Source organism: Pithys albifrons, chromosome 3, assembly GCF_047495875.1.
Source record: "Pithys albifrons albifrons isolate INPA30051 chromosome 3, PitAlb_v1, whole genome shotgun sequence".
NCBI lineage: Eukaryota > Metazoa > Chordata > Aves > Passeriformes > Thamnophilidae > Pithys > Pithys albifrons.
In genome coordinates this window covers 763,627-785,302 of record NC_092460.1, presented here as the reverse complement: position 1 = coordinate 785,302, position 21,676 = coordinate 763,627, and the positions used below count along the sequence as shown (strand labels likewise).

Sequence of the window (21,676 nt, the reverse complement as noted above, 5' to 3'; positions counted from 1 at the left end):
TGGTTTTCCACTTCTTTTTATTCTTGAGGACTCTGCTGGAGGAAAAGTGCAGGAAGGAGACACAGATTAACTCAGCTCAAGAGCACAGGGATTTCTGAGTGCTGAGGCAAACTACACTGCCACGTTTTCCCAAGGGCACAGACAACAGCACATCCCCTTCTGGCCAGTGGAATTCTCTCCAAAACTCCAATGTCTTGAATAGATTATAAATCCACACATTCTATTAGGCTGAGGAATGTTCTTCTAAATCCCACATTCAAAGATAGATGTTCCCTGCCAAAGCAGCCATAAAGCACAAACCAAAGGAGACCAAAGGATCCTGCAGGGAACACACTTGGAGCACACTCTGATGCTGCAGGATGGGAGGATCACAAACAGCCCAGATGCTGTCCCTGCCTCCCAACAAGTAAGTGCAGCCATGCATTGCCCCTTTTCACTGAGCTCAGTATACAAACCCAAAACAAAGCAAGATAAAAAGAGAGGCAACATCCTGCATCAACAGCCTAAAAGAAGCCCAAGGATCTCATTTCTTCAGGCTCAGGACAAATAACTCCTGGATCTATCCCACCAAAGTACCTCTGCAGTTCCCAGTTCCCGACTCCCTCTCACAGTCATGACCCAGGAAGGGTGGAAGGCAGTGAGAGCCCCCACTATCACCTTCACTCCAGAGATGATCCCACACCCACCTCAGCACCTGCAGCACACCTGGACTGGAACCTCAGACCCCTTTGCAACCAACTCACTGAAATGTGTCCCCAGACAAGGCACACCCAGACACAATCCACTGAAATCACACTGATGTATTTGTTATGGGTTGTGCTTATGTTCCACACTGAAATCAACAGCAGTCAATCATTTTAGGGTCTGTTTGATCTTTATGCTGTTTTTCCCCTTAAAGGCTGTATGAGAAGAACAGGAGGAAAGATCAATTCTTTAAGAACTCCCCACTTTCTAGTGCGGATCCAGGAGGGGACCACACTAACATCACTGACCTGTGCCTGCTGGCAGCTCTTTGATGGCAATCTCTTCTTTGCTTTGAGCACTTTCTGCTTTACTCTCACCTCTTTTCTTCCACCGGTTATTTACCTGATCCACCAAGAATCTGAATTCTTTTCTGTGTCTGTTTCCTGAAAGGGAGCAGAGCATCACTGACTATCCCCACAGGGTTAAGGTACACCATAAACACTGAAAGAGTGTGAACAGAAATGGACACAAAACATTGCATTAAAGCCATTTTTGTCACAGCAAATGAAACCAACTCAGCACTGTGATATGTTCCATGTTCTACTAATGATCCAAATCTGTGTCTGTGCCTCACAGAGCTGCCCACAGTCAGGAGCACTGGCAGTGATAACACTTCATGCTCCTGGGTCATGCTCATTACACTGCTGGGATTCAGATCCTTTAAATCACCTACCAATGCAAGTACTCTTTGCACTCTCAATCACTTAGTATGTTTTAAGCAGCCCTCTGGTGTTCAGCCAATGCAAAGTTATTGTTTTTTCTGGATACTTCAAATTCTTTACCCAGAGGCTGGGGAAATAACGTGGTGTGCTCAGCCAGTGTGGATCACCTAATCCTGGCCAGGCAGGGAGGGATCACAACAGGAGGCTGGAGCCAGGTGAGGATCAACCCCCTCTCCCAGGCCACAAGTGACAGGACAAGAGGAAATGACCCCAAGCTGTGCCAGGGGACATTTAGGTTGGACATGAGGAGGAATTTCTTCACAGAAAGCACTGTCAAGCAGAGGAACACCTCCAGGGGTGGTGACTCCATCACCTCCCTGAGCAGCCCATTCCCATACCTGACCACCCTCTCAGTGACAAAATTCTGTGATATATTCTATGATAAAATAACACCAAGTCCTGCCCCACAGAAGGAAACAGATTTGACACCAACTCCCTTTCCCTGAGTAGCTGAAAGCACCACAGAAGGCCAAGAACTCCATTACTGAATGGCAAGCTCTGTCACAGATGTGTCTGAGCCACTGCAAGCTCATTATGGAACTCCTTTTGCAGCACTGCTATCCTTTGTTGTTCTGCTTTATGGTGTGAATACAAAGCTTTTCAAAGAGAAATGTCCTGGCACAAAGCACTGTTCAGCATTGCTGTAAATCATCATGGTGTGGAAATGACACACCACATACACTGGATCAACCTGCAGCATTTCAATAATGAACCAACCACAGACAGAATTATAAATATTTAAGACAAAGCAGAAGACCTCTGAAGAACATTGCAAATGGAAAGGATTTATAAGCAGAAAAGGCAACAAAATACATTTTTCAATAAACTTATTTCTTCTCCTGTGGACTTTCTAACTCTTTAACTAGAGACCATGGAAAAAGCAGAATGGGGTTGACACCAGGGTGAGGGTGTTCCTGAGTCTCCAGGAGCAGAAGGAAGTGACAGCAGCTGTAACTGCTCCTTCCAGGCACAGACTGGCAGCCACTCCAGCAAAGCTCCCAGACAGCACAGGAACTATCCCCAGGTTCAGAAAGCCAAAGTATTAATTGGTATTTCATAAATGGTAAAAAATACACCAACAGTGCAATGTGCAACTTGCCAAGAGCTTGGAACAGTGTAAAGAAGCAGAAAAAAATGGTTTTCACTCCACTGGTTTGTCCTGCCTTTCCCAGGGCTGTTCACAGTCCCCAGTGTGTTCTGGTTCACACGGAAATGCAGAACAAAAGTACATGATGGGGTTGGGATTCTTTATTCAGAACTTACACCAGAGTTAATTCATGTATTCAGCTGGCAAGAAGGGACCTCAGGTGCAAATGTTGTAAAATAAAAGGAAAAAAAATTACTGTGCAATAAAGCTTTTTAAAGTCCATCCATGGTACAGTGAAAAAATGGCATTTGATAGGAGCTCTTTTATTCTGTCCTTGAGTTTTCATGTACAGTTCTTTTTTCACACTTATGATTCCCTCCTTATTGCTTTTATGAGAAAGAACTACCTGACACCAGTTACTATTTACCTCTTTGGTCAGCACTTTTTATTAATTTTAAAACCACATGTTCCCATTAAAATAATTCTATCTTCTCTTTTTTCAGGGTTTTTTTTTAGACTTGTAAGTGCTCAGTTAAGCTGCCTGAGACTCACTCACTCACTTGGAGACCTTGCTGATTTTGAGGGCATGTCCTCTTAACAATATAAATTCAATAAAATACCAGTCTTTGAAAAATTAAGACAGTCTTTAGTATCTTTTTGTTCTAAATGTGTACAACAGACCAAGAAATCAAACCAGGTGCAGGAAGGCCAGTCCTTGGCTGGGGCTCAGGGAGCTCTTCCAGAGCAGTCCTGCATGGAGGGTTCCCAGTGACATCCCAGTGACACCCAGGACTGCCCAGCAGGACACACAGACACCCTGCTCTGATGTTCTGCAGGCCCAGCAAACATGGGAGGACACTAAGAGGGCACAAAGTGCATAAATGGAGATGCACTCAGGGGCAATCAGTGTAGATATTTTAGTTCAATGGAAAAGAAAGGGAATTTAAGAACAAAATAAAGCAAAACTTGTGTATTACTTACGATACTCAGCATGGATCTCATCTATTTCTTCCTCTGTCTGGTCCTTTGTGAAGGTCAGGCTCTAAAGAAATCACACAAATGTTTTAACAGAAATAAAAAGATGATAATGCTTCAGATTTTGAAATTAGAGACTGAACACTGGAAGAGGGAGCAGCTGTCTGGTTTTCCCCCACCAGCTCTCAGGTTCTCATTGCAGACTCTCACACATTTACAGAACATGCCCATGGTGTCCTGCTCCACTTCCACCAAGGTGCCAGGGCCAAGCCAGCCCCCATAACACTCACCATGTGTGGGCCAGAAGGTATTTCCTAACACTGTGCAACAAACAGGCTTCAAAAGCCACCAGAGTATCCAATGCCATGGGAAAAGAACAGGCAGTATTGCCCATATGGAAGAATGGAATTTGCCAGCTAAATCCTAGAGAATTCAGGAAATAAAATATTCCCCACACTGCCATGGAAGGTCAAAATCCTCCAGTGTGGCCAAGGAGTTTTTACTGCAGTCAAAAAAATGCTCCTACTCAGATGGTTTGAGCATAAAGCTCAGCACTACACCAAGGACTGCCCACGACAAGTGCTGTGTGAGAAAACCAGGCTGATTATTCCATGGCACATGTGAATTCCAACATGGAATCTGGAAATTCCCACAATAAAGCGAGAGACAAAACTCAGTGCCCACTCAGCAGTTGCTGCTGCCCCCCCTCTGTGAGAACAAAGCTCAGTCACCTACATTTTCACCAGGTTTCTGACATTCAAGCTGAACCCGAATCTTCTCGTTCTTCTCCAGCTCTTTAACGACCTCGGTGACTGTTTGGAAATACAAGAAAGGGACCACTGAAACAGGAGCTGTGTAATAAAAAGCTGTAACAGCACTGAATGAAATTACCATGAGTTTAACAAACAGCATTAGCTCTCCAGCAGTGAAAGCTCAGGCTCCAACCCCAGGCAAACCTGCCATCTTTCCAAACCCTGCTGAACCTCCCTCCTGCACAGGACAGTGTTCCTGTGGTGCACGGGCATGTCATTCAGAAAGAGTTCTCATTCCATACTGGATGCTTCAATGAAGGATACAGTAATTGCAGCTCCTTATTCCCCCCACCAGCCCACCTTGCAGTGTGCAGGCTCATGGCCAAAGCCCACAGATGAACTACAACCTGCCCAACAATTGTGTCAGACACGTTCAAAGCCTGGGAACAGACACAGCTGTTTTTCTGAACATTTAATGAGAGCCACAGCTATGCAGGACCCTGCACAGTTTACAAATCTGTTTCTGCACTTCATCATCTGCACAGCATTGCCAGGTAGCTGTGGGCAGTTATCAAAGCTTTAACCAGACAGGGAAGCAGTCAGAGAACAGAAGCTTAGGAAGCTGTGAAGGAATAAAACCTGTTCCAAACCAGTTTCAGCAAACTGCAGGCATTTGGCACCTCTGCTTCCTCAGCAGCTCAGCTGCTCCTGTTACAGTGACCTCAGGCTCACTGCCACTGCCCAAAATGCACGTCTGCACCTGAGTGCCAGTTTAATCATTCACCCTTTGTGCACAGGGTTTGAACAGAGGAAGAGTTTTGCATTATTTAGGGCAGAGCAGCTGAATTACACTGAGCACTCCCAGGAACTCTTCCTTCAGTCTGGGGAAACGAGGCAGAGACTTGGTGCCATTTCATCACCAGCACTGAGTGAAGAATCCCCCTGAGAACCTCCCACATTAAAGGATTATTTTGCATTAGCCTTGACTTACACAAGATAAATCCTTCCAGCTCCCCCAAAGCTCTCAGCCAGTGCTCCTCCTGCCCTGAGAGCTAACACAGGGAACAGACAAATGTGTGATGGCAGCAACTCCCCTACAGCTTCTCACTTACCTGATTTGGGATTTAGGGAATCACACTGAGCATTGTACATGTGCACAAATTCCTGGTGTCTCTTAATGAGCTGCTGGCGGGTCCCCAGGGTAGACAGACCATGTTCCTTGAGCTTCTTCTTCAGATCTCGATCCGACAGCAGGTTATAAACAACTTTAGACATTGGCTTCCTTTTCTGAGCAGAACTGCTAAAGGAAAAGGAAACAGACTTTAATTAATACTCCTATGAAAATCAAAATACTGACAAATATTTAAGGGTATTTCGCTCACTTGGGATAAGACCTTCTGAAAGAAACTTGGATTTTCCACCCCAGTACTGGCCATGTCTTACCTGAAGCAGCAGGAGAAGTTTTAAAAGCATTAAAACCTAAGACAAAACTTGAATTAGGGGATTTTTCAACTCTGGGAAAATGACATTCAGAAAAATAGTCATGTACCTGAAGGCAGCAGTTCCCAGCTAACACAAGGGTGGTTTGGTGACACAGAAAGTGACATTATAGAGAATTAACAGTGCTCTCAGAGGAATGACATCTAAACCCCAAATTTACTCCTTCCCACTGCCTTCTGTCAGAAGAACTCAATGTTCCTGACACAGCTGGGGAAAACATCTTAATTACAGGAAACTGCCAGAGAAAATCCAAGTTCTACTATAACTTTTATCACCCAAAATGAGCAGAACAGTCCCTTCTGCACAAATTAGCTCAGGCTTCCCTACACCTTCTGGTGAGGTATTCTCAAACTAGGAAACAAAGGGACAGAAACCCATCTACTGCCTTGCTCATCTGCTGCAACTGCAAAAATTTATTAGTTGCAGAGGAATAGCATTTAATTAGACACTTTTTGTTCTGCAGCAAAATAAAGCTCAGCTGCACTGCTCTGGATTACAGAGCAGTTAACAGCTTTCCACAGTGAAAGCAAGAGATTTATTCCAAAACTATTCAGCACATTCAACTTATCACATCGAAAATAAATTTCAAGATTAGGAAAAAAAAAAGGGTTATGCAAAAATTGTTAATTTGTTTTCTCTCATCCAGCCCCTGTGTCACAGCTGGCAAAAAGAGGGTGGATTACCACAACACACTCTTCAGGGAAACTTCTTTCAGATTCTTTTGGGAAATATAAAAAATGTCCTTGAATAATCAAATCTTCTGGAAGTCCTGCAGAAGCTTGGTGTGTATTCCAGTTCCCCAGCAGCCTGACCTAAAGAGTGCCCACAGCTTTGCCAGCAGCCACAGGAGAACAGCTCACAACAGGCTTGAATTGGAATCTTGGTGGGTTTCCCCCACCCTGACAAGTGCTCTCCAGGAACACACATGATGGAACGACTCCTGGGCAGGTTTGGGGGGCTAAATTAGCAGTTCTGCCAAAATACTGTTCAGCTGTTAACACTGCCATGAGCTCCAGGCTGGAGAATAAATGGAGCCCACATTCCTCAGAGAAGCACTGGGGATGTGCTGTGACTGGAACCAAACTCCCCAGCCATAACCCACACACTGCCAAGAGCCAGCACTACCCCAGAGAGCAGGTCCCCAAGGGGCAGTGTCTGCAGTGACACAGCTGAAGGTCTGAGCACGCAGAGACAAAATAAGCAGAATTTAAAATCCTGTTAGGGGCATGGGCTTAACACCAAGGAAAGATCTGGCTTTTATTTGATTTTAGTAAGAACAGAGAAAGCAGAAAAACATCCCAAATGAAAATTAGAGTGTAACACCAGATTTCAGTATTAATTTATCATTTTTTCATCTTCAAAGTCCTTTAGCTTATATAATGCACTTTAAGGAAGACTGGGCAAAACAAGAACTTTAACATAAAATTACTTTCTAATTCAAGATCCAGAGGAATTGGAAAAACAAGCATTGCAGTACAAGTCTCCCCTAGTTCTTCAGTGTGATCAGGCAGAAAAAATAACGGCCTAAATTTCTGCTCTAAGTAAAACAAACTGCAATCTCCATTTCTGGTGTGAACGTGGTGCCCGTGACCAATGCAGGGCAGGGGCACAAAGCCAAAGGAATGCATCAATCTGACACAATCGAGATCTTCAGGAAGCTTGAGAAGCCCCACAGTGGGGACAGAAAGGGGCAATCTTTATTCTTTAACCTGACAGCTATTGAAGCAAATGTCTCTTGGCTCTCAGCTGAGGGAAGTGATTCATTCACCAAGGGAAAAATGGGAGTCAGTGTTACCTGAAGGGAATGTTAATGCCAGGGAGCAGAAGGGTGACAAGGGTAATGCACAGACCAAGGGCTGCTCCCTGGGCTGGATCCTTTGAAGTATTGGCCAGTGTTTCCTTGCCACTAAGAGCCCCAAAGGAATTCTGCAGGCAATCCAGATGCTTTCTGGAGAGGGGACAATGCCCACAGTGTTTCACAGTGCTCTGTACAGCAGGTAAGCCAGACACAAACACAGCCCACTGCTATTATAGCCCAGCAAGTAACAGTTCTTTCAGCAGTGCCCAAACCCAGCCACAGCACGTGGAACCCCTGGAAGCTGCTCTTACCTTCGCAGGCTGTCCTTCTTCTCCTCTCTGAATAAGCAGCTGTCCAGATGTTTGTTTATGTATTGCTCTGGAATAGCAACCTCACAAACAGGACATTCCACTGAAAGCAAGGCAGAAGAAACTCACTAATGTGGACAGTGTAACAGCAAAAAGCAAATGTTTCCATCTGAGAAACTAAGTGCTGCTTGAAGAAAATGAAAATCCAGAATTCTAAATTCTTGTTTTGAAACATCTGGCATGTCTGTCCAGAATCTTCCCTTTCAGCTTTCCTTGTCATTCCAGAGCACTGAATTCCCTCTCTGTAATGAGAGTGGCTCTCGTCTTCCCTGCAGACAGATGGAACAAAACCTCTAATAAAACCTAGACTAACACATCCCACACAGAAACCCAGGGGCTAACAGAAACAGCAGCAGATTTCCCTGCTTTCCACTTTTGCAGTAGTTCACTCCTGAATGAAGGAAGCAGCTTTATTTGATAAAACACTATAGCACAAGCTATTCTGGGTAACGTCGTGTTCCCAGTGTGTGGCTCTCTCAGGAGTCAATCCAGGAGTTCACTCCCAGGAAAGCCACGATCCAGCCAGGCCCCCCCTCATTTCTGACACAGAACTGGATGCTGTGCCTGGGCTTGGAGGCTCAGGAACACCCCATGGCACAGCCCACCCACTCAGGCACTCAGGCATCACTTCTGCAAGAGGCACCTCTAAACAGTGCCTGTAAATAAACACAGACTAAAACCAGCCCTCTTTAGCAACCAGGTGATATCACAAACAAAAGGCTCACTTTGCATGAACAGCATGAGAGTCTTTAACTGACCCCCTCTGTATCAGTGTGAGGGAAGTAGCTTTGATTTAAACAACACAAAAACCAACTTCTGAAAAACACTGCAAAATGTTGTGGCATTTGAGAGTCCTGCAGTAATATTGCTCTGCAATTCCTGACTCCCAACCACATCACATTCCAAAGGTTAAACACCCCAAACAGTGGGAACAGTAACAAAACACACTTGTTTTGAACAGTCCATTATGGTATTGTAAGTTACATTTGGGTTCTTAGAACAGGAACAAGTAAGACTAAACTCTCTCATTGCAAGGGTTTCATTTATACTGTTTGACCAACCACGGTGCATTTGTGGAAATCATTTCCATGTGAGGATGCTCAAAGACTTAAAGAGGTCATAGAAAGGGAATTAAGTGAAAATTTCAATTGCTCAAAAATAAATGAGCAGTAACTTTTCATACAAGTTTTAAATCACCAACACAAGCAGGTCTGATGCATAAAAGCAGGACAGGTTTCCCATGGCTCCTTTCCTGGCTGTGGTGCATCTTTAAGCAGGATTTACCCAGTTAATGAATTAATATGAACTTCAGAGTTCCAGCTGAATAAATTGTTAAACAAAAGAACAGATAAATTTGAACTAATAAGGACCAGGGTTGTACTCCTACATGGTCTTTTATTTTAATTTAGGCTTTTAGCTGGGTCAATAGGATGGCTGCCAGCACGTCAGGACAAAGAGGATCCTGCCACTTTATTGTGGTTGATTAGTATGGTTGATTAGTATAAATGGGCATTTTCATGCTTCAAAATAAATTAACCTCAACCCTGGAGAATTACAGAAGAATAAAGCAGATGACTCTTTTGGAGAGTGGATGAACAGGAATATTAACAGAACTGTTGCCATGTCCATTTTGAGTTTGGGCTCACCCCTCAAGTAACAAATATGTTATAAAATCACATCTGGGTGCTCAAGGATGCAAGGGCAGAATGAATGCTGGTGTCTGTCCAGTCATTGGGGGAAGGAGACGAGAAACTGCCTCATTTTTAATGAGTAAGTCTGTTGCACAACTATTGTTTTTTAGCATTGTTACTCAAAGCAAAGGAATCCATAAGTGCTGAATTCCATTGAATTCCTTGGCAGCAGCCCAAGCCTCCTCAAGAACATGCTTGGAGCAGAGCTATCCCACACCAGCAGTGATGTGAGTGGGGCATGGGCCAGTTCAAGGGGACGGGGTTGGATGTGCCAACACAGAACAGAACCAGAGCCATGGGACGAGTGCCACATACTGAGGGTCCCCTCACACACAGCTGGCCCTGGGGACAGAGCAGGGCATAACCAAACACTAAACAACTTACCTTTCTTGACTCCTTTTACCACAGATGTAGAAGGCTTTTCATGACTCCTGGTGCCCTCAGGGCGGTCCTGTGAGCCCCGTTCCTTGTCTGGATCACCAGTCTCTGCAGCAGTGCCGGGGAGGTCGGGGTGTTCCTCACTTTTCACAGTCCCCTGGCCAGTCCCTGCCAGGCCACCTGCCTCTGTTGAGGGGCAGACTTTGTCCTTTCTCAGGAAACTGTCCATCAGTGGCCCCTCTCTGGACTGTGGCTGGGAGCCAGGAGAGCTGCTCTCGGCCGCCGGACGCCCGTGGGCCGGAGGGGCCGGAGGGGCCGGAGCCTCCAGCGCCAGCTGGCACAGCCGCTGCCTGCGGGCACCCAGCAGAGAGCACAGTCACCCACACTGCCCAGGGCTGCGTGGCTTGGGGAGGGTAAACAGTGCAAACAGATGGAGGTTTGCCCCATTCCTTCCTCCCTCTCCCCCTTGCTCACACACAGCCCCAGGAATTGCCCACCCCATGGGAACCTGGAGCAGGAGCCAGCCAAGCCTCACCACGCTCTGCAGGACCTCAACACCATCTTCAGAACCCAAGCACCATCTCCCTGGTTCCAAACTAAATAAACTGCTTTTTGCAAACACAATGAATGCCTCTCAAACATCCCATGGAACACAGTAGAGACCCAAGAGCTTTCCCCTGACAGCAGAAGACCATTTTCATGCAAGAGCACCTCGAATGAGGTGTCACCCAGCTGTGACAGAGGCTCCTGGAGCCAAGGACTCAGCAGCACCACTGCCATTCCATTGCTCAGCCAGCACGTGCTCTGTAGCCAAATGCCACAGCTCTACAGCTCTGCTGTGACACAGTTCACTGCAGCTGAGGGGACAAAGTCTGGGAAAGCAGCACAGCTGTGGCTCCTCAACCTGCTAGGTTTTTAACTGGAGAACACTAAATAACAGCAGGAATAATTCCCATTCCTTTAAAAGGAGGAGACTGTGAGTGATGTTCCTAGAGAATGTGCACACCACAGAATTCATTCTTAGAGCCCTCCCCTGAAGCCCCAGGGCCCAGGACACACTGCTCAAGGAGAACCAGCTCACTTCACAGGCTGGGTGTTGTATTTGCATGAAGGCAGCCAGGACAGAGAAATCTGAACAGACACTTCAGATTCCTTAATAGCAGTTGGCTCAATAAAATCCAATCTGGTCTAAAACAGAGAAACTGGAAAAACAGTACACAATCTATCCTAATAAAAACTTGGTAACAAAGGTTGCTTTAAATACACCACTGGTCTACAAATAATCCTAGGGAGCTTTTCCTGGTATTGAAAGATATAGACTTTCTGAAGGGATCTGATCTTGGCACAGAATCAGTGGAAAGAACACAAGGATGAGAACTTGAAAACTTTTTTGCCAAAACACACTCTTTTGTTTGGTGGGAAAATACAGAAAACACTAGTACTGAATGCAAAGTAGGAGAGAGGAGCAGTCCCAGCCTGGATTTTCCCAGAATGGGGAATTTTGGGCCTGTGAGCAGCTTCCCTGGCTGGGTGATGACATCTAGTGGTGCCACCCCATGGATGGCAGAGCTGGGGCACAGCAGATGCTCCTGGCACAGCCCTGGGCACTCCCACAGCACTTTATCATCTGCTACAGCTCCCTCAGCCCCGGAGCAAATGACTCAAATTTCTGGTTAATCACAGAGATCTGGACAGGCATGGCCAGACTGGAAGACTCACCCACCATTCAGAGAGCCCAGAAAAAGCATGGAATGATGGAGAAGTCCAACCTCTGCCATCAGCAGCCTGCCCAGCTCACCTGGGAACTGATTCTATGGCAAATTTTCAAGAAGCTCTGCCCTTTGGGTGGTCTTCAGCATCATGTCTGATACTCCCAAGAACTGAACGGACTGCTGTCAGTTCTGAGAGGTCTGAGCAGACACATTTTACCTTCCTGGCACAAGGGTAACAGCTGACAAAGCTGAGTGCACAGGCAGGAGCAGCACCCTCCCCTTTCAAGGCTGAGGGGAGCTACCCAGGTGCCAGAGAGCCCAATCAAGTGTTATAACCAGAACCCAAACCCTCCCATCCAACCATCCTCCTCAGCTGCTGGGTCAGGTCAGGACAGGGATCCACCTGGCTTTTGTTTAACCATAAATGGTTTCTGAACACTCCCCCCAGCCCAGCACCCTCCCTCTGCTTCAATAACAGCACAAACAACTTGCTGCAATTTTTCCTTTGGATCTGTAAGACCCACGAAAAATATTTCAGTGTCCTTCATCAGGAACCAGATTCCCATTACTCCTCCCCTGTCAAAGCAGCAATGAAGCCAAGCCATTGGGAATTTAGTGCTTCCATATAAATAAATTCCAGGAAAGAGCTGGAGCTGTGAATCTTCCTAGAAACAGCTCACACAGGACAGTCCTAACTGCACTAAAGGCAATGCATCTCCTTGAAATTCCTTCTGCATTCCTGCTGGAGGTTTAATCAGTGTCTCAGCAATGACAGGACCTGCTCTCTGGGCACCCAGAGTCGATGTGTTTGTTCCTGTGAATCACAACCTGTCAAGGAGCCCCGATTAGGAAACTAAGATAGAAACTTGAAAGTAAAAACATACTTTTCTTTCCTATGCATGAAGAAAAGCAGAGATCCTTGTCAGCAAGTACTACTTTTCTACTTGTGCAAGTGTAACTCTAACCTCTATTGCTAAATTTTCTAACAAGGGCGTTGTTATGGGTTCACTGCAGAAACTTACACATTTTATCAAAACAATCTCTTTATCAGAGGACAACAAAATTAATTCTTTACACTTCACACAAAACTTTACACTTATTTCTGAAGACACTGGCCTCACTACAACTGATAGAAGTTCACAGAGGACAGCTGGCCCAAATACTGTTCCTCATCTTTCTCTCCTGACCTGTCCAGAACCAGGAATTCCATTCCAGACAACAGGCAGGTGAGGGAAAACAAAACTGCTCATGGCAATGCCCCCCATGAACTCCTGCCCCCCACCCCAAGGCTGGGTGTTCCTCTCCCACAGGGCAGTGTCCATTCACACCCATTCCAGCCTGGGCAGGACTGGATAAAACACTGAGGGGCTATAACAGGACAGGACACCTCCACTTTCAGTGGCAAACAGGAGAGTCCCCCCCTGTTTGGGGAGGGAGCAGCATTGCCCCTGTCACCCCAAAGACACCCCCAGCAGCCCATCCTGCATCACTGGGGCACAGAGTGCTCAGTGCAGAGGATGGATGGGTCAGCACTGGCCCTGGCTGGAATGGTTCCATCCCCTGCACACGCTGACCTTGGAGCACAGCCTGCACTCCACCTACCACCAACATTACCATTTTCTTCCCCTCCAGGCCTGACTCAAGAAATGGGTTTGCACTTTGTGAAATGCTGGGAAGATTTAAGGCCTAATTTTCATAAACACTAAACCACCCCAGGCTCAAGTCAAGTCGGGACAGACTTGACCTTTGAAATGTGCTGAGCTCTTCAACCCTTGGGTTTGTTCTGGGGAGGGCTGAGGGGAAACGAAGCAGATGGGGAAGGAAGGGGGACACAGGATTTGTCCTGTACCAACATGACCAGGGCAGAAACAGCAATGGGGTCATGATTTAATGACACTCATCCTCATACTGCTCTCCATGTCCCTCAGCCCAGGACATGGGCAGAGCAAACCAGGGAGAGGCTGGGCCAGGGGGTGCCCAGCACCTGACTCATTATCTGCACTGCTCTGAGGAGTTTGTCTCTTTAAAGCAGTTACTGGAGAGCCTTCACTGTGGGCCTTTCCCAGCCTGCTCCAGAGCAAGCCCTGCTGGCTCCATCCCACCCAAACACAGCAGGGCACAGGGCACCACCATCCTGCTGATCTGTGTGACAAATTGACTGAACTCCAAGTCACAAAAGGAAAGATTATTAAACTACTCTCACTGGTAAGATTTATACCAATCCATTAAAGCAGCCAAAAAAATAACAGTTAAGATTCAATATCATAATGGATCCAAGTCAGCACTACTTGTTCCCTACAAAATTAGACATTACCAAAAAAAATAGTAATCCATTTATCACTAGGAAGCACCAAAGACAGAGTTCAAGCTAAAACAAAGGACCTCTAGGATTTATATTATTCAAATAAATCAATTCAATCTAGCAGTGGTCATACAGAAGAATAGATCTCTCCATATTGTATGGTCTTCATCACAGAAAAATCCTCTCCCAGAACAAAGCCATCAGCTGAACTCTGCTTCCTGTCACTTAGGAAGCCAAGTGTCACTGAATTCCAGCTCCAGGTTAATTTCAGAGAAAAAACAGAGAGTGCATTTGTCAACCAAAGACACCTGAATAGCCACAGAATCCTCAGCAAATGGCTGAGCTGCTTCTCATCAAAAGAAAACAGATAATACCAGGAGCCTCATGCACCTACTGTGTAAGAACCTCCCAAGTCACACTTATTCTGTTGTTCCTGTCTTTTAAAGGGATGAAATGAAAAAACTAATTAAACAGGAAAGTAACTAAGAAATCTAGGAGAAAGCACAGCACTCCATTACTGCTCTCACCCAGGAAAACTCATATTTGTGGCCCTCAATACCTAAGTTTTTCCCAGCCAATGACATCAAGAGAATTCTCTTACAAGTTGATGGAAACCACTGGACAAAATCTTTCTGTTCAGAACTCCCCCTGCACACAGATGTAATATCTTAGAAGAAAATTTTTATTACCATTCTCTTTCCCATAGAATGCTGACATATCTGCTGGATACACACTGGAAGAGACTGTAACTTACAGGGCTGTTAACCAGAAGCAGGACCAAAATCAGCTTGTAGAGCCTCCCCAGCTCCCTGAGTGGGCAGAACCTTCAGCCAGAACACTGCAGGATTTCTTCAAAAGTGTCAACATTCATCTTTGACAACGTTTCTGTGACACCACAGGTTTTTTTGCTCAGTCCTCACATCCCTCGTTTGCAAGGACTCCAAGCCTGGTCACACACAGTCAGTCACACCTTTCCAGCTGCCCAACCACAGAGAGTAGCCATAAAATTACATTAATACCTTGCAGAATTAAAGCTCTTCACGAGGTCATCTAATGCCCGGTTGTTTCTCAGGTCAGACTCTGAGACTGCCTATTGGAAAAGAAAGAAAGGAAAAAAAAGCAAAAAAACTCCCAAACAAATATCCAAATGCAGTGAAAACAAGTGCCCAGAAAACGTTCAAGAGATCAATAACTTGCTTCTGGGCTCAATGCCTCAACCACCCCCACTAAAGTGCTATGAAGATGCTTTTTGCTGAAAAATATGTCATATTAAAATAAATGTGTGAGAACTGTAAGTCTGGAAAATTAAGGGTGATAGATAAAAATGAAGCATAAAGCTAAAGGAACAAAGCCCTGTGCACCCAGGCTCCAGCAATGGCTTATTGCAGCACAGGTCTAATTATTTTGAAAACCAGATTGAGGACTTTATGAAGGTGACAAGAACGTCCAGCAACAGAGCATGAAAACTGATGAAGGGAAACGTTAATCTTCTGATTATGGAATGAAAAGGTGAAATATGAGGTGACTTTGTGCATTCAATTCATTCTTTTTAAACCATTTCTGATTTTTGTCTTCCTGCCCTTCTTTTTAACAAAGCTTTTATTTGTTTTTCTCATACCAATACCTGTGAATTTCAAGCAGGGAGTAGTAAAATATACTCCACCCAGCAGTCTGCACTTGTTTGGATGTTTAAAAACTGGCAAAGCCACCAGATCCATTTCCCAGCCTTGAAAAGTCTCATCTGTTTCATGCTTTAGAACACAGACCAAAATTACCCCTACTTTGCCAATATTCCTGAAGCACCATTCACCTTTTTGAGTTATTGTTTTTGGCCACTTTCAGGAGGTTGATAAAGCCCAATTGGCTTTAGGGGAAAAGGCAGATTAATGCTTAGAAAAAACTGCACTCCTTGTTCTTTAATCAAAAAAGGGCTTTGAGTGAGATGTTAAAACCAACCCCCTGCAGGGCAGCCAAAACCTGCCTCCAGCACTGGGCACATTCAGCCTCCTGCTCTGGCACTGCTGCCCCTGCCAGTGCAGAACAGACCCCCTCATGCCCAAAAAGGCTGTGCCAGCTGCCCCTCTCACTGCAGAACAGACCCCCTCATGCCCAAAAAGGCTGTGCCAGCTGCCCCTCTCACTGCAGAACAGACCCCCCCATGCCCAAAAAGGCTGTGCCAGCTGCCCCTCAGTGAAGAACAGACTCCCCTCATGGGCTGTGCCAGCTGCCCCTGCCAGGGCAGAACAGACCCCCTCATGCCCAAAAAGGCTGTGCCAGCCACTTTCAGCACTAGGAGGTTTGTGAACATTTTAAAGACTCCTCAGGAGCTGAAGGGAGGCCACTCAAACAGGGAAAATGTAAGTGCCTGAGTTTCAGCACTCCTGGTTTAAATGATGGTGTATTCTAACAAATTAATATTAAATGGTTTGTGACATATGCCCAGCCCTGAGCCAAACCCCAGGCTCGATGCTCCATGCACTCCTGTACCACCTGTGGAACAGGATTCCAGCTGCAAGAGCATCCCTCTTCCCCAAGAGCTGCTCACCAAAAGGAAAGGAGGCAATATGTGGTCAGAATTATTTAGCAAAGTCCAAAGGGAAAAGCTCTCGAGACTTGCCAAAAATAAACAAAAAACAAGCTGAGGAAAAAACCCCACACTTACCACACAGCATGTTGGACACTGAGTTTTGTAGGACAAAAACTTGCGGATACAAAGGGAACAATCTGGAAAAAAGGAAATACATCATTTTGAAGAAGATATTCTTACCAAGGCAGTTCCATGTCCTTACTTGTGTATTTTCATATTGTACAATATGTGCAACCTATTCCAGAAGGGACCAATGCTGAAAACACACCATCCTTCCCTGGAACTATCTTTGTAGCAAAAAAAAATCCATGTTTTATAAAAACATGTTTCAACATCTAAAGTCAGTCCTTTGTCAAAAGATGTTTGTTTCTGTTTGTTTCCCCGTGCAAGACAAGAAAACCTCAGCCAGCCACCACCACTCAGGCTGTGAGTGCTCTGCTCACTCCCCACCATGCTGGGTGTTTGACAGGACTAATGTTGCATCCCTGTCATCTTCCCGCAGTCCCAGACACTCTATCCCATCTTTTTCCCAGGCTCTTCTGCCCCTTTCCAAAACAACACCAACCCATCAGTGAAGGAAAAGGCTAAAAAGAATGGGAGCCAGCACAGAAAGGCTGAGAGACAGCTTAATGTTTCCCAGGGAAAGCAACTCGTGTCACCATCCCAGGATGGCTCCCCAGACTCTGCTGAAACGTGCCATAAGCTTCATGTTGTCACAGTAAATTTCTGAAACGGTTCTACTGTGTCAACTTATCCATGAGCTTTCACAGCCACTTAAAGATTTAAAAAGTCTCATCACTCTTCAGCAGAACAGACGTTCACTCACTAGATCATTATGGGTCAGAGTCTCAGCTCTTAACACACTCAGCAGCAGCTCCTGAAGCAGATTTATATTTCATAGACCCTCTGGGAATGGGTCTGAAAAGCAGCAGGAGCATTAATTATAAAATCACAGACTGGTTTGGGCTGGAAGGGACCTCAAAGCCCAGCCCAGCCCAGCCATGGGCAGGGACACCTCCCACCAGCCCAGGGTGCTCCTAGCCCTGTCCAACCTGGCCTGGGACACTCCCAGGGCTGGGGCAGCCACAGCTTCTCTGGGCACCTGTGCCAGGGCCTGCCCACTCTCACAGGGAAGAATTCCTTCCCAGTATCCCCCCTAACCCTGCCCTCTGGCAGTGGAAGCCATTCCCTGTGTCCTGTTCCTCCACACCCTTGGGAACAGACTCTCTCCATCCTTCCTGTGCCTCCCTCAGGCACTGGACAGCTGCAATTATGTCACCCCGAAGCCTTCTCTGTTCAGGCTGAGCAATCCCAGCTCACTCCGCCTTTCCTTACACTTCACACTGGACTGTCACCCCGAGGGGCCGGGCTGGCCCCGTCCCCCGTCCCCCGTCCCCCGCCCCGCCGGACTCACTCACAGTTGTGCGAGCACTGCGGGATGATCACCGCGATGCTGAAGTAGTCGAAGCAAATCCCACAGCGCAGCAAGTTATCCACGTCCTGCGGGGAGAGCGGCACCGGGAGCGGGTATCCCGACACGGGCATGTCCCGACACGGAAGCAGTACTGAGCGGGGCTATCCCGACACGGGGAGCGGTACCGAGTGGGGATATCCCGACACGGGGGATTCGCTGTGAGAAGGGGCCGCTCAAGGGAAATGGGGTGCGTGGGGCGAGGGCAGACCCACTGACAGCGCCGGGATGCGCTCCGCGACCGCCCCGCAGCCCCCGCCCGCCATCCCTGCATCCCATCCCGGCATCCCATCCCGGCATCCCGCCCCGGCATCCCGCCCCGGTATCCCACCCCGGCATCCCACCCCGGCATCCCGGCCCGACATCCCACCCCGGCATCCCATCCCGGCATCCCACCCCGGCATCCCGCCCCGGCATCCCATCCCGGCATCCCACCCCGGCATCCCGCCCCGGTATCCCATCCCTGCATCCCACCCCGGCATCCCACCCCGCCGCACGCACCTTCAGCGGGGCCAAGCTCGGCGGCCAGGGCGGCTCTGGCAGAGACAGCGGCAGGGCCATGGCCTCGCTCCCCGGCCCGTTCCCGTTCCCAGTTCCCGTTCCCGCTCACCGGCGCGGCGGGCTCCGGTCCCGCCCGCTCAGCTCCGCGCGCGCTTCCGGCGGCGCTTCCGGGAACTGGCGGGACCGGGAACTGCTGGGAACGGAAACTGGCGGGAACGGGAACTGCTGGGAACGGGAGTTGGCGGGAACGGGAGCTGGCGGGAGAGGGACCAGGAACTAGCGGGAGAGGGACCGGGAACTGGCGGGACCGGGAACTGGCGGGACTGGGACCGGGAACTGGCGGGAGAGGGAACTGGCGGGAGAGGGACCGGGAACTGGCGGGAGAGGGAACTGGCGGGAGAGGGACCGGGAACTGGCGGGACTGGGACCGGGAACTGGCGGGACCGGGACCTGCCCATACACACGTGGCAGCTCTCGGTGCAGGCTCCCACATCTGTATCAGACATGCACTTCTTGGGTGGGAATTAACTCAGCCCCCCCGGAACAGGCACAGGGGGGCAGGTTCATTCCTGCAGAAACGTGTTTATTTTTTATTGTGGACTGATGAAGAGCAAACAGCCGTGAGTTTACAGCCGAGCCCCATCCACACAGACCACTACTGAATAAAAATGCAATTTAAATTATTTCCACTCTAAAAGCACCATATTAAAAAAAAAACACAAAAAAACTTGGAATACCTGTGCTCTCACCTGAACCCTGGACGATGCTGAGGCTGGAGAGCATCCACCTCCTTGGGCTGTGTGGTCAGATGATCCCCCCAGGCTGTGGCGCAGAGCCCTTATCTGGGGGCTCTTTCCCATTGGGATGCAGTCCTGGGGGCTCTTTCCCATTGGGATGCAGTCCCGGGGGCTCTTTCCTGAGTCCCGGGGGCTCTTTCCCATTGGGATGCAGTCCTGTGGGCTCTTCCCATTGGGATGCAGTCCTGGGGGCTCTTTCCCATTGGGATGCAGTCCCGTGGGCTCTTTCCCATTGGGATGCAGTCCCGTGGGCTCTTCCCATTGGGATGCAGTCCTGGGGGCTCTTTCCCATTGGGATGCAGTCCCGGGGGCTCTTTCCTGAGTCCCGTGGGCTCTTTCCCATTGGGATGCAGTCCCAGGGGCTCTCCCACCACAGGAGCAGCACCAGGAAGCCTCTCACACCCTCCAGCCCTGGGACTCTGCCCAAGGCCTTGGCCAGGCAAAGCTTTGCTCAGCTGGAGCTGGGGGAGCATGATGGGTCCCAGGGAGCAGATCCAACCCACGGAGTCCTGCTGGGTGAGGACACTTGTCCTCATCTCTAGGAAGGCTTCCCACTCTTTTATTGGCACTTTGGGCTTTGGTGTAGCAATACTAAACTGGTTTATTTTGCTGAACGACCAAGTTACAACTTGTTATTATACACAGAACACCAAACATTTCCCCTCCTCCCTAGCTCCTGAAATATTTAAAGTAAAATATCAAGAAGTCCCAAGTGCATTTCCATAAGCTTGTTGCCCTGTTCTGTTAGCACAGAAACGTGTGGAAAAGCAGAGTGGGAGGTGGAGTAGCCTGACACAAAAAATTCCCAAAAGCAACTAATTTTCATATGGTCTGTTGAGACAAAGAAAATATTTACATGGAGTTTTACACAGTTCCCATCTGGCTGTGCACAACTTAATCATGTAAAGAGTGTTCCCCCTTGGTGCTCAGTGCCACAGGCACAGCTGGTTTTTTTCTCTGTGCTCCAACAGAAAAATGGCTCATCCTCAGCTGCCCTTCAAATACTGATCTTAAAACTAAAAACCAGCATTCCACCAAGTGTCCCTCACATGTCTGTGTGTCCCTGGACATTCTTAATTACAGATGTACAAATGCACCACATAAAGAAACCTCTGGGACACCAAGACGAAGATTGGATGAAAATCTGTGGAAGAACATACTGTACTTCAAAAAAAAAATCAAACCTCAAACCAGAGAACATTTTAATTGTTGTTAAGTATTTTCAGAGATTCCTTAATGTTTAAAGCAGTGGAAAGTTTCTCATCATGTCATTCCCAGCTGGAGAGGCAAAGAGCCTAAAACCATGGGTAAGATTGCCCCAAAACATTTATCATTGACCTTGCTCTGCCCTTGTGTTAAAGTTGGCAGCCATTTATTGATTTCTACAGGACCAAATTTAGTCTGATGTTGAGGCTTTTAGAACAAAAAGAACCACATTGTTGAGGTTTAACCCCAACCAGCAGCCAAGCCCTGCACACCTCTCACTGATTCCCCCACCAGCCCTGCAGTGCCTGATGCATTTCTGCACATGTGTAATAATTCACTGCAATATCCAAAGCCCACAGTGCAGGGGTGGATTCAGAGGGGCTGCTTTCCCTCTGTGTCATTGGTTTTTGGCTAAAGCCTCTGGTTTAATGATGATCCCACCCCCCACAGCCACTTCCTTGGCAAGCCAGTGATGCCCACAGTCTCTGGCCCTGCCTTCCAGGGAAATGCCAACAGCCTTTCAGTAGCCAAAATGCTCCCAGCCCATGTGCTGAAGTGTATTTATCAGCCCAGCGTGGTGGTGCTGGCAGGAACCCCCCACCCAACCTTGGCTGCTGTAGCTGTGCCACAGCTCCGTGAATATCTGGTCATTTCACACAGAAATGCCCTGGAAGCACAAACAATATAATTTCTTCTGTTTAGTCTACTGCAATGTTTTTAGGCCAACATAAATCAGTGAAAAACATGTTACAGTTCTACAGAGCAGCATGGAAGCTTCTATGAAAACATTATGAGAATTAGTGGCCAAAAGAGCCAGAAATATTTAAACTTTCTCCTGGAGTTCTTTGAAACAGACACCGTGAGTAAAATGACTCTGGACATTTCATAGTAAACCAATGCTGATCTAGTTGGGCCTGACCTGAGGACAGAATCAAATGGCAGTGGCTGCTGGACAGACAGCACAGGGAGAGAGGGTGGCAGATGAACCAGCACAGCCCTGACCCCAGACAGGGACACATTTCAGGAATGAGCCATGGGTGAATTGGCCTTTGCTGGGTTTGGCTTTCTGCCACAGCAATGCTTGC

At 47.5% G+C, this 21,676-nt stretch overlaps 1 protein-coding gene across 2 annotated transcripts in view; it reads right to left on the bottom strand.

Moving 5' to 3' along the window:
• RAD18 (RAD18 E3 ubiquitin protein ligase) overlaps nt 1-18,760 on the bottom strand; it is a 34,654-nt gene extending 15,894 nt beyond the window's left edge. Inside the window, exons 1-10 of one of the 2 annotated variants that reach the window (XM_071550182.1) lie at nt 18,589-18,760; nt 18,035-18,116; nt 16,692-16,753; nt 15,049-15,119; nt 10,022-10,365; nt 7,890-7,989; nt 5,393-5,577; nt 4,264-4,340; nt 3,535-3,595; nt 993-1,127 (exon numbers count right to left, since the gene is read on the bottom strand). In XM_071550182.1, coding sequence (XP_071406283.1) covers nt 993-1,127; nt 3,535-3,595; nt 4,264-4,340; nt 5,393-5,577; nt 7,890-7,989; nt 10,022-10,365; nt 15,049-15,119; nt 16,692-16,753; nt 18,035-18,116; nt 18,589-18,648 — 1,177 coding nt within the window. In that variant the 5' untranslated portion in view covers nt 18,649-18,760. Of the gene's footprint in view, nt 1-992; nt 1,128-3,534; nt 3,596-4,263; nt 4,341-5,392; nt 5,581-7,889; nt 7,990-10,021; nt 10,366-15,048; nt 15,120-16,691; nt 16,754-18,034; nt 18,117-18,588 lie in introns of both variants that reach the window. The other variant, XM_071550181.1, reaches the window with a different exon arrangement.
• Between the last annotated feature and the right edge of the window lie 2,916 nt (nt 18,761-21,676).